Source organism: Trichosurus vulpecula, chromosome 2 (genome assembly GCF_011100635.1).
Source record: "Trichosurus vulpecula isolate mTriVul1 chromosome 2, mTriVul1.pri, whole genome shotgun sequence".
Classification (NCBI taxonomy): Eukaryota; Metazoa; Chordata; class Mammalia; order Diprotodontia; family Phalangeridae; genus Trichosurus; species Trichosurus vulpecula.
In genome coordinates, this window is record NC_050574.1 from 387,549,672 (window position 1) to 387,563,149 (window position 13,478).

Below are 13,478 nucleotides of genomic sequence, written 5' to 3' on the forward strand. Positions count from 1 at the left end.
CTAAAATTAGCACACCCAAGTGGAAGGTGTCATGGCAGGGACTCACTTTCTCCAGAAGAGATAGAAGCAGGGATGTGAGACCAGGATGAGCTGCAACCTCTAGAAACTTAGCAGTACTCAACGCCTGCATGATGATGGTGATAGAAGAAAGCATGCCTTCAAAATAAACAAACTTCAGAAGCCACTTAACCAGAGTCAGCTTGATTTGTTCTTTTTCCTAGGACAATATGGCATTAGTTTAGACTCTGCTCAGGAAGGAGTATGAAGTTTCTCCCTCTACAAGATATGTTTCAAGAAAAGGCATTCTGTCTATTCTCAGTTCTGGTGAATGACAGCATCTTTGAAAGTCAGTAAAGGTTTCCTCAGCCAGATGAAGGGGGGTGGGAAGGAAGGGGAGGGCAATACTAATATGTGAATTACTTAATTACTTGGCTAACATTTTGTATAAATATGCTGAGTATGCCACTGCGAAAAGAGCCAAAGGATCTAGGTTTGCATACCAGCTCTGCTACTGGGTCATAGGCAAGCAATTTAACATTTTTGTGCCTCAGTTTCCTCATCTTTAAAATGAACAGATTAGAATAGAAGCCTCTAAAGTCTCTTCCAAAACCTACGTGGTTTCTTCCTTTTTCCTTATAGGGCTATTGATCCCACTCTTATTGTTGATACTGTACCTCTTGCTGCTATTCACTTTCCCCTCCAGGAGAATGAGATGGGGTCATTGATAGGTTGGTCATTACTTCTTTGATATCTCCCTCTACTTAGCATTTAAAGAGTGTTTTCCAGGATCAGGGAGGGAGGTGTGCATTAACTGATTAATCATCAAAGATCTGAACAAACATCCTGCCTGTTATTACATGCCATTATTATCTTCACTTGGGATAATCACCTCTTATGACAGATATTTTTTAACTACCTAGAAAACTGAGCAAAGGTATTGTACTGCTAAGCATATTTATGTCTTGTCTTCCTTCCTTCCCTTCCTTTTCTTTTTTTTTCCTTTCTATTCTCAGCAAGTGCTCAATCTAACAAAATTAGATTTTACTAAGTGAATTCACTTATTTGGGAATCCTGGATCCAGTGGGAACCAGTAAGTCACTCTCCACCTAACTTTGTGGAAGTAGATGCCATATTTGCTAGCAGAAAGATAGCCCCATTCACTACAGCATCCCACAGTATATGCACCATGCTGGACATAGGTATATAGTTCTCTACTTTGTAGAATAAAGAACTCCATAGTTGCAGTACCCAAGACCTCCCACTTGTGATTCCATAAAGTGGTTTTTTGTTTGTTTTTTGTTTTTACTGAGGCTAAAGGTGGGTCAATAAAAGTGGCCATACCTACTGTTCTTATTTGAATGGAAGTAAAGCATTTTTATCAGGTTCCTTTTAGAAAGTTACCGGAAGGCCCCCATGAAGATGCAATCTCAATAGGACAGCCAGCCTCTCTTGTACCAAAACTCTCTCTCTCTTTCACACTTTTTTTCTTTCAGTAGGTCTTTCTGTTCTGTATGTGCCATGTGCTCAGTGGGTGCTAAATAGATGTTTTCTGTTTGCTGCCTGAATAGGTCTGTTCCAGCCGTGGCTACAGCTTCCTTTATGTACAGGGCAACAATATAACAGTGTTCAGAATAATTGTGGACCTCTCCTCCCTGTACTTTTAAGCATTCTGAAAAATTAGACTATCTTCATTAACCAATGCAGTAAAAGAAAAGCCATGATATTTGCTGAAATGACTTATAAGCTTTGGCTTGGCAAACAGAAAGTGGTACAAATTTATCTTCCTATTTTCTTTTCTTTCCAATAAAGTTTTAAGTTTTAAATGAGTTTTTTTCCAACATAGTATTAAATTCCTCTCAGGCACTTCTCCTCCCACGAGGAACGACTAAGGGAAATAACTTTTAAAGCATTTTGAAGGTGTCAAGAGTCATAGCAGTGCATAGTGATAATAATGGTGTGTTATAATGATGGGTATCTGAGGGGAAGTTCATCCTGCAACAGGGAAGAAGGAGTTTTATTGTTAAATGTATAGGGCAAGTGGAGTTGGGTGAGGGAGGAGACAGTGAAGGCAGTCATCTACATACCCTGGGGTCAAGGTGAAGAGGGCACTTACGTATTTTTCTATTGGACTGTGAGGAGACTGGCACTTTGGTATTTTTTGATGGTGATTAGAAGGTAGGTTTGTGTGTTGTGCGGGGAGGGTCTAGAACACAGCGGTTGCCAATTGGCAAGTGTCACTCCTGTCTCTTCCTGAAGTGAGGGCGCATAAGATAATGACTTTTAGGGGCAGCTAGGTGGCACAGTGAGTAGAGCACCAGCCCTGGAGTCAGGAGGACTTGGGTTCAAATCCAGCCTCAGACACTTGACACATTTACTAGCTGTGTGACCTTGGACGAGTCAACCCCAATTGCCTTTCCTCCCCCCCCCCCAAAAAAAAGATAATGATTTTAACAGCTAGCATTTATATAGTACTTTAAAGTTTGCACGGTACTTTACAAATATTACTTCATTAAATTCTCATAAAAACCCTGGGATAGGGTAGATCTTATCATCATCCCCATTTTACAGATGAGGAAATTAAGGCCAAAAGAAGTTAAGTGACTTGCCCAGGGTCACACAGCTAGTAAGTATCTGAGGAGGGATTTAACTCAGGTCTTCCTGACTCCAAGCCCAGCACTTTCTCCGTTGTGCTGCCTTAAAGATGTTGCCATTCCCTAGAAGCTGCTTCGTCTCAGGACCTGGTTTCATGGGCTTTTCTTTTCTTTTTTAAACTTTCTAGGTATACATAATCTAATTATGTCTGAGATGCCTTCCCTGGACTCCCTGTGCCCTAGCTCCAGTCTTTTCCTGTGTAGATTTTCTATGTATTAGGTTGGCTGTTGCAGTCACAGTGATGATAATAGCTGACATTTATTCACCCCTTTAAAGTCTACAAAGCCCTTTACATACATCATGCCATTTGATCGCCATAATAATTGTGTGAGGTAGCTGCTTTTATCGTCCTCATCTTATAGATAAGCAAACTGATGCAAAACTATTCCCAAGGTCACACAGATGGCATCTAAGGCAGAACATAAACCCAAGCCTTTTTTTGGCTCCCAGGCCCACACTCAGTCCAACATATCACACCTCTCTATTGGTTCTGAGAACCTGGAGCTGAGGAATTGGAAACAGGCGAGGACTTTCTCTTAGGCCTTCCTGGATATATGAATGGGGTGGGAGGAATCAGACAGGATCCCTTTCAGGTGATGATGGGAGTGATAAGTCAGAGTCAACATGGGCGGGCACAGTGAGTTAATCAAATCTCAGCTTTGCTAAATTATTATCTTTGTGATCTCAGACAAGTTATTTAGCTTTTTCTGGGCCAGCCCTCGGTGTCTTCATCTGTAAAATTATGGGATTGGTCTAAATGGCCTCTGACAGCAGTTTCAACTCTAAGGCTGTAATGCTTCTGCCTAAAAAAGGGGAAGAAAAATGAAAATATCCCAAATGTGGAGAAAGATCATTCACATTAAGAATCACCTTTTAATATAGAAATTGGTTTTGCATGATTTCACATCTGTAACTGATGTCATATTGTTTGCTTTCTCAGTGGATGGGGGTGAGGAAGGAGAGAATTTGGAACTCAAAAAAATTTTTAAATGCTAAAAAAATAAAGAAAAAGAATTGTCTGTATCAACAAAAGAAATCACCTTTGCATGCATATCTTTTTTTTCCCTTCCTCTCTTTTTTTTTGAGGGGGGAAGGCAAGGCAATTGGGGTTAAGTGACTTGCCCAAGGTCACACAGCTAGTAAGTGTGTCAAGTGTCTGAGGTCAAATTTGACCTCAGGTCCTCCTGACTCTAGGGCCCAGGCTCTATTCACTGAACCATCTAGCAGCCGCACGTGTATATCTTTTGTCAAAGAAGAGGCTGTTGAAAGGCAGGAATAATCATCAAGTAATTTGTCTTCTCCAGTCACAGCTCCAGGCCTGAGGTTTGAGCAGAGGACAGGAACAGCCCAGGAACAGAAAGTTATGTTCTGGATTTTCATGGTTCAGGAAGGAAAGAAATGCTCACAAGTTTGTTCTTTAAAGGACAGCTAGGTGGCACAGTGGAGAGAGTGCTGGGCCTGGAGTCAAGAAGGTCTGAGTTCAAATCCAGTCTCAGATACTCACTAGCTGTGTGACCCTGGACAAGTCACTTCACCCTGATTTCCTCTGTTTCCTCTTCTATAAAAGGAGCTGGAGGAGAAAAGGGCAAACCACTCCAGTATCTTTGCCAAGAAAACCCCAAATGGGGTCACAGGAATCAGACATGACTGAAAAGTGATTGAATTACAACAGCTCCTTAAATACCTACCTTGAAAAGTATCAAGAAAATTCAGGATTACTCGAACCACTACGAGACAAGGGAGACTCAAGTCATTTTAAAGGATGCTGAAGGACACCAAAGCCTATAGAACTATCATTTTTTTTTCCATTACAGTTCAAAGGATTTCTCTTTTTTTTTCCCCCTTGGTTGGGGCTTGGGGAAATTCAGTCCTTCCTATTTTTGTTTTTCCCGTAGAAACAGTATAGATTTTTATGGTGTTTGTTGATGTTTTCACTCCTTCAAACTGATATTTATTTCAAAACCATTCCAGGTCCTGAAGAACAAGAGCCATTAATATGCTCGTTCCCTGGCTGCTTCTGGGTCTTGCTGCCCTTGTTTGTAAGTCGCTGCTTTTCCCATTCCATTTGGCATTGCTAAAATTTATTTGTCCTTGGGGTTGGTGAGGAGGAGGGGAACCGTGGGTGGCAGGTGAATGGAGCTTCTAAAACATGAAATTGCAGATTAAAAAAAAGCCTCTCCTTCCTAACAAATTCTAGTGTTAGCACTAAGGTATAGGAAGAGAACTAGGAAAGAGAAGAGAACAAGCATTTATGAAGCTCCTACTATGTGCTAGGTGCTTGCTAAGGATTTCACAAATATCATCTCATTGGAACCTCACAACAATCCTGGGAGGTGGGAGCTATTGTTATCCCCATTTTATAGTTAAGGAAACTGAGGCAGACAGGAGATAAGTGAAAACTTGCTCAAGGTAACACAGAAAGTGTTGGAGGCCAGAGCTCAAGTCTTGACTCCAGGCCAAACTCTCTACACAGTTCTTCTTTCTCCTTGGAGCCCAGAAAAAGGAAAGGAAATAGGCTAACAAGGTCGTTTCTGAGAATGAAGACTTGCAAAATATTGCTTGGGGTCTGAATTTAAATGTATGCTACTGGAATTTACTTGTCATTCCATTTACAAAAGATACACACTTTTGCTTTTTGCAATCCTGTAAAACATTTCTGTATTAGTAATTCTTGTACAAGAAGACTCGAATTTAAATAAGAATGAAAGAAAGAAAGAGAAAAATAGCATGCTTCGGTCTGTATTCAGACAATATCAGTTCTTTCTCTGGAGGTGGATAATATGCTTCATCATTAGTCCTTTGGGGGTGTCTTGGAAAGATACACACCTTTAAAAGAATATATTATACCAATCATAAAGAGGATATGAACAGCAATGTTGATAAACCTGAATTAATTCCATACATATCGACCATAAGAATAAAGGGGAAAAGGTATTTTCTACTCCTGGACCTCTGTACTTATCTGTAATCTCCTAATCCAAAAGATTATAGATCTAAAAGGAATTCATACCTCCCTTTCAAATTAATACTAGCATTTTCGCAAATGTCAGCTTGATAGAGGATTGGGAGGAATTTCCCAGAATTCCATTTTAAAATGTATTGAAATATATGAAATGTGCTACATATTTTTCACAGATTCAGAGCTGGAAGTAACCTTAAGAAGTCATCTAGCCCTAGGTAACACAGTGGATGGAGCACTGGCCCTGGAGTCAGGAGGACCTGAGTTCACATCTGGCCTCAGAGTTGATACGTAATGGCTGTATGACCTTGGGCAAGTCACTTAACTTTGATTGCCTTGCCAAAAAAAAAAGATGATGTTATCTAGTCCAACTCTCTCAAAGCATATTAGCTAGAAGGGACCTCAGAGGTCATCTAGTCCACTCCCTTCATTTTATAGGTGAGGAAACTGAGGACCAGGGAGGCTATATGCCTAGTTTAATGCCATGAAAGCAATAGCTGAGTGAAGATTTGAACCCAGGTCCTCTACCTCCAAACCCAGTGATCTTTCTTCTGTAAGCTATTGTCTTCTATGGATTTGTGTTGGGTCAGGACAACTTATTGATTACAAATTACTTTGACTAATGCCCAAAATAACTAGAAAGGGCAACCAAAAGAAGGGAGTGGCAGGGCCATTTTAATGGCTAATTCTCCAAGCCTGTAAGTAGTTTCAAAGAAGGTGCTGATGAGCACTGAAGCCCATTACCCAGATCTCCCAGAGACATTGATGAAATCACAGGTGTGTTAAAAAAAAAAGTTTAACAAAAAAAGGCAATCTCCAATTTCATTTAGTTATCCTGTAACTTGGGGGAGCCTTTCTTTTTAGCCCTCACTCTCAGAAATGACCTAGTCATCCTCTCTGGAAATGTCCCTCCCTTTTTCTGGACTCCTAAGCTTAACAGGGACCTGTTTGGTTGATACTCATGTCCAAGGCTCGTTCTAACACCAGAAGTCATTTTAGAGGGAATCTAGTAGTAGAAATACTAGCTGAACAAATGGTAGCTACTCCGTGTAGTAGACAAAGCTCTGGGCCTGGTACCAGGAAGAACTGAGTTCAAATCCCAGGTGTGTGACCCTGGACAAGTTACAACCTCTACCTACCTCATTTCCTCATCTGTAAAATGGGGATAATTATTAATAGCACCTAACCACCAGGGTTGATAAACCTGAGGATAAAATGAAATATTATTTGTGAAGTGCTTTGTAAACCTGAAAGTGCTACGTAAATGCTAGTTATTATTAGCAGTTATGAATATATGTCCAGTTCTGATAGTTTCCCGAAGGAAGAAGCCTCTTCCTTTCAGTAATTGCATGCCCTTAGTTACCTGCAAGCCAACCTCTTAGGCAGAATGAAATGAGACTTCCCCAAGAGGGACAACTCGTATTTTAATGGATGAAAGACATGAATTAAAATTCTTCACCCCCCCCCCACACAGACATCCTTTGCTGATCTTGCTGGCAGAGGACATATTTCCAATACTCCTTTCCTCAGAGCTAGGGTTCTATTTAAAAAACACCTATCTGGTTAAAGTAACATCTAAGCCCCTAGAGAGAAACTCTGGGACTAAACTGAGGTCCCAGAGGAGAACAAAGTGGACAAAAATTAAGTTGAGACCAAGAATTATTTTCCTACTCTTCCAAAACCATATCTGAATAGTTCACAGGCTAGACTGGGTCAGTAGGGTTTGAAAGGGAGATGCTTTAGAATTCAAGATAAGTTGGAAATCATTTTACATTTACATTGGAGATCAGTTTCTCAAGAGCTGATGGTCCCCAACTGTGTCTTTTTCCTGAGTCCTTGGTCTCTTCAGTTCTGTGAAATTCCTCAAGAAGGCAACTCTTCACAAGTTTTATGGGGACACCATCCTTAGTCCGCATGCAGCAGACAATGGAGAAGGAAGCTCTGAGAGGCAGTTTTTCCCAGCCTCCAACAGTGCATACATAGTTTCACAGCCCAGCTCCCACATAAGCGGTGCTGGTTGATGAGCAAAATGAATCTCCCCACCCCCTTTTAAAGTTGACGAAGCAGGAAGCAAGAATTCACTGCTAATGTGTTTTCTATTATGTGGCTACACCCATAGTCAAAGCTGTTCTGAACTATATCAGCTACATAACGTACTCTGAAATCTCTCTTCCTCCAGACCCTGTTGAAAGTACTAGCTGGGGCTGCTATGGAAATGTCAGAAACATCGATACCCCTGGAGCTTCATGTATAATCGGAAGACAGCGAGGACTGAATTACTGTGGTATGGTACTTACCATAATAAGAAGATATTTTCTCTTTTCTAGATTCTTTTTCTGTCTGTTTAAAAAGGTCCCTAAATATCAGATTCACTTTTACAGATTGGTCAGGACTTATCCTGGCAGCCACAATTCTGCCTTTCAGGGACCAAGTTCCATGCTACCGTTCCTCTCATGAGAACTCAGATTTGCTCCTAACCAACACCACTCCTGGAGAATTTTAGAAGGATTTCAGTCTCTTTACTCAGCACCTACACCCAGAGCTCTCACTTATGACCCACAGTATCTGGATCCTCTCACAAAGAACTTCCTCTGACTTGGAAAACATGCAAATCATTTCTTTCTGCATGCCACACCCTCCCCAAGGTCCCTGTCTTCTGCCTCTAATTCTTGCATCTGCTAAGGGACTGACTAATCAGGCGAAAAAATATTTGTTTTCAAATTTTGAACTATTTTCCCCCTCATTCTTCTTAAGAGAGGCAGGAATGGTGTAGTGCAATCAATAATCATTAGATTAGAAATGAAGAGACCTGAATTAACCTTGTACTTTGGACAAATCGTGTAGCTTCTCTGAGCCTCAGTTTCTTCATAAGTAGAACAAGGATAATAATTATCACCTGGCTGATTTCTCAGAATGATTGGAAGAATATTTATGTAAAAGCACTTTGAAAACTGGAAAGGGTTAGGGATCAGACCTGTGATTTTATCCATGTAGGGAATTCCCAAATGAATGAAAACAACAACGTATTTGTTAAACGCTTACTAGTTGCCAACCACTTTGCTAAGCATTGGGGATACAAACAGAAAAAGAAAGCCAGCCCCTGCTTTCAAGGAGCTTGTATTCTAATTGGAAGGCACAATACCTAAAAGAAAGTCAGTGGTAGAGTGGATATGAGAGCCCAGAGATACTCCACTAGGTCAGATGGGAATTCACAAGTAACACTTGGGGCTCTGCACTTTAGATACTCTATGGAGATCCCATCAATTCACCACCCCTGATTGAGATGTCAGGTCAGCCGGTTGCCGTGTTCCAGCTCGGGTTGTACATTTTGCAGAACCATATTTCACAAAGGGTTCATACTGTGCTTCCTTTCCTATTTGCTTCAGGTGTCCGAGCTTCTGAAAGGCTGGCTGAAATGGACTTGCCGTATGTCCAGAGATATCAGCCCACACTGAGGGTGATTGGCCGAAAATACTGTGTGGATCCTGCTGTGATTGCTGGTATCATGTCCCGGGAGTCATATGGAGGCAATGTCCTTGTCAGTGGGGGGAATGTAGTCAATGGAAATGTTTTGGTGCAGGTACTTTACTACTACTACTACCACTTCCACTACCACTACCACTACTACCACTACTACAATAACAACTACAATGATAATAATAACCGACATAATTTAAGGATGGCAAATCACTTTCCTCTTAACTCTGTGAGGACAGTGGTGCGAGTATTAATCTCCCCATTTTACAGACGAAGTCATTGAGGCTTAGAGAATGATTTGGCTATGGTTCTGCTGCTAATAAGGGTAGGAGCCAAAGAGAACCCAGATCTTTTTACTACATCGGACCATCTCTTTTGCCTATAAATTAAAATAAAAATATAGCTGTTTCCATGTACCTGTAGATAGAGGATGGGAAGTGCCCAGCTGTATTACTGCTTCATTTAGAAGGATCATAGATGTCTTTTCAAAGTAGATGGTGCCATGTTTGCAGATGCTGACTGCTCTCTCCCTCCCTTGGGGTCCTGTTGCTTCGGCCAGGATGACTTACCTGTCCTGTGGCTGTCAGTCAGTTTGCATTTGGTGGGAATGCCTGGTCCCTTCTCCACAGAGCTACTTGAATACATGGAGGGTGGGTGAGTGAGGGACCAAGGATGACACCAAGTTTGAAAGCCTGAGTTATGGGGAGAATGTTGCTCCCTTTGACAGTCATAGAGAGTTAAGGAAGATGGGAGGGTTAAACATAAATATACAGAATGTGTTGACTGAACTAAAAAGCGGCAGAAAGAAAATGTTTTAGAAAATTAAAATACCTCCTTAGGCTATCATTGTATAAGGAAAATGACCAAATTGAGAAAGTTTGGCACTGTTGCTACAATTTTTTGTATTCTACATCACAAAAGAAGCAAAGTAGTATAGCAGCTAGTGGGGTGACATTGGAATCAATAAAACCTGCGTTCAAATCTTACTTATGATGCATACTAGCTGTGTGACCATGGACAAGTTTCTTGGTTTCTCAGTGACCCCAGGCAACTCTCTTAAGATTCTAAATTACAGAGTTGCTGATCAGCATGAGTGGAGGGACTTTCCAGCCCCAGTGCTACTTGAACAATGAAATTACAAATCTGGACCCCCTACATAGAGAAGATAAAACCGTCAGGCAGATTTCAGGCCTTCACTGAACTTTTTGAATGACTTCCTTATGCTTGCTCCCAGGTACCTTGTAGAATTTGATTCTACTGATGAGTGTCAGGTGTTCTTGAGCTTGTCTAGGTAAAGTTAGATAAGATTCAGGTTTTTCTCCAGACTTGCTAAAATGTTTTTGGAAGAAACATTAACATGTTCCTTTACTCTTCCAACTCTACCTCCCTTTCTTTTTCTTCCTTCTCTTCTTCTTGCTCCTCCTCTTTCTCCACCAATTGGCAAAGCTGATAGGTTATAGTAAATTCAACACTCAGATTCTTCGAAAAGAATTATAGTTGTGAATGAAAAACAATTTCAGCCATGTTCACTGGGTGTGATTGTGCCAATAACAAAAAAAGTGTCATGCCTGTATGAGTGTATTAATTTTGAACTATCTAGAATCAGCCAGGAGGCACTGTGCTTGGAGTCAGGAAGACCTGAGTTCAAATCCAGCCTCAAACACTTACTAGCTATGTGACCCTGGGCAAGTCACTTAACCACTTTAGCTCAGTTTCCTCAACTGTAAAATGAGCATGATAATAGCACCTACCTCACAGAGTTTTGTGAGTATCACAAGCTCGGGGTAGGGAACCTTTTCATGTTGGAAGGCTGCATTAATTTAGTTGTAATCAAATAAGGCCTCATTCAAGAAACTTCAATTAGATATACTTAAAAATCTACATTATTTGGTAAAAATCTAACTACTGATGGGGTGGGATCTGAACCCCTAAAAGGAAAAGACTGTGTCTTTGGGATCAAAAAGGAAAAGCCCCTTTACTTTCCCACATGGCTCAGGTCCCTGGCGTCCGACCCTTCCCAGTTAATAATTCTTTCATTGTGGCCCTCATTGTCTGCACCTCCCCCCCCCCCACCCTGCTGCAGACCACCGTTCCGTAATTCCATCTAGACCCCTTCCACATGGCCCAGGTCCCTGGTGTTTGCCTGGAGCACCTGGCCCTTCCTGGACCTTCTTTGTTACTTCTCAGGCATCCCACACTACTTGGCCACTCCTAGATACCTCTCACAGTCTTTCTGTATATAAGGTCCATCTTGCCCCCCCATTAAAATGTTCAGATTCCTTAAGAGTCTGGCCAATGCTCAGATTCAATCTGGCCCGCTTGTCAATACAAGTGTCATAAATATGGTGGATTCTTAAAATCTTGCCCACCCCAACTAGTGTTCTAATAAACCTTATCTCTGGCTGAAAGAAGGCTTGAGTCAAATTCATTCGAGGCAGGACCTGTGTCACTTGCCCTTGAATTTCAGGGTCCTGGCACCCCTAGACCTTAACACTACTATGTCCATAATAATTTCAAAAAATGAAAACTATTTATTAATTTTAAAGTTAACTAAACTTTTAATGACTTTGTTGTGTCAATTCCCATAAATTCTCACCAATCAGCCACGTGGGGTAGTGGTGCCAGTCAGGTGGGGGAAGTTAGAACTAAATCATAAGCATAGCAGCCGTCAATTCAACCTTTATGACTTACTAATGTTTAGTTGTGCTGGTCAATTTGGGAGAAGAATTTCATTGAAACTTATTTTATTCTTTGGTATTTTTAATACATTCATTTTAAAATAAAATAAAAATATAAAAGACGAACAAAAATGTGTCAATTAAAAAAAAAAAGGATTTGTCCTGTAAAATTTGCACCCAGTCCAAAGATCACACTTAAGGACCTAGAAGACCACATGTGTCCTTAAGGCCGCAAGTTCCCCACCCCTGAACTAGTGCATAGTAGGTGCTTAATAAATACTTGTTTCCTTCCTTCCTTTTTTACCTTCCTTCCATCCTTGGCTTTCAGTTCTACCTCTCTTTTTTTCTACTGCCATGTTTCATTTTAGAAGCAAAATCTTAATCTTAAAGCTTCAGTCCTTTCCCAGTTTGAGAAGAGAAGTAGGAGGAAAATGCTGAGGAAAAGAACAAGACTAGGAAAAACAAAGGCAATAGTATCACAATCATCGAACCTCATCCTAGGGCATCTTTCTGTTGCCTTTTTTCTAGACTGGTGGTGTCCAGAACATTCCTACATATTGGACCAGTGAACCACGGGTTGCTCAAATTAGCAACACTCTGACTATGAGAATAAAAGAAATTCAGAGGAGATTCCCAACGTGGACCACCGACCAGTATCTGAGAGGTACATGTAATTCCATTGCTTCCCCCCATGACAGAACATCCTATCATCATGGGAAAATCACGCTGTGTTCATGAAGGCTTTGCTGTGTGGAGTTCTAAAGTGTGTTCCAGCTACAAAGCTGGAAAAGCTTTCAATGTCCTCTCAGCAACGCTCTGTCATGCAAGATCCAGCCTGGTTAAGTTCAGAGGTTTTGCCAGAGAGGATTGGTAGACAAAGTTTTTGACCACAGAAACTCATGAAGACTGTCTACTAAGGGGTAAGAGGCTATGAATTGTGTAGGTAGAGGGAGTACTGGCATTGATGAAATCCAAGATCTTTGAAGAACTGATTCAATTGATTAAATGGCATTTTAAGCAAAGGACACACAAAGACAAAAATAAAAGAGTGAAATAAGAACGATGGAATGCTTAATGACAAATTTAGTGTCACTGAGTCAGTTGTCCCAATATCTAAGCCACTTCATGGTGGCCAGATGCCTTTGGAAACTGTCTATGGTTCTCTTTGTAAGGCTGAAATAATAACCTTTTAAATATATGTCTTGTCCTATACTGAATCATATTTGTTTATTTTAGGTGGACTCTGTGCCTACAATAAAGGAATAGGATATGTCACAAGTAATCAAGACCTCAATTGTGACTTTGGTAATGATGTCCTGGCTCGAGCCAGATATTATAAGAGATGTGGATTCTAACTTAAAGATAAATAAGAGAAGACTATGTTATCTGGATTGAGCTATTCATCATTACTATGGAAAACAAAGGAAGGCAAAATACCAAATAAAGACTTGACAAGCAATGGTTGTAACTATGAACATATTTGTTTTGGAATTCCAGTAATAAGAGAAATAAAAACTGAAAGGGAAGTTATAATCAACATCTGGTACTTCTCCAATGAAGTGTGTGCATGCACTACTTTTCTTGTGGGGTCTAGACTTGGGATTTCATTGGTATGCAAAGATCCTGATGGGGAAATACCATCTGCTGGTGTAGATGAACACTCTAAATTCATAGGATCCTAGATCTAGAGCTTAGAGGCAGCTCAGCAGCCA

General features: G+C 40.8%; 1 protein-coding gene across 1 annotated transcript; it reads left to right on the forward strand.

Annotated features, from left to right (window-relative positions):
* The first annotated feature begins 4,648 nt into the window (after positions 1 to 4,648).
* On the forward strand, positions 4,649 to 13,121 carry LYG1 (lysozyme g1). Its single transcript, XM_036742627.1, has 5 exons — positions 4,649 to 4,691; positions 7,791 to 7,895; positions 8,998 to 9,191; positions 12,295 to 12,430; positions 13,003 to 13,121. Exons 1-5 carry the CDS (start codon positions 4,649 to 4,651, stop codon positions 13,119 to 13,121), a joined length of 597 nt encoding a protein of 198 aa, XP_036598522.1.
* Positions 13,122 to 13,478: the final 357 nt, after the last annotated feature.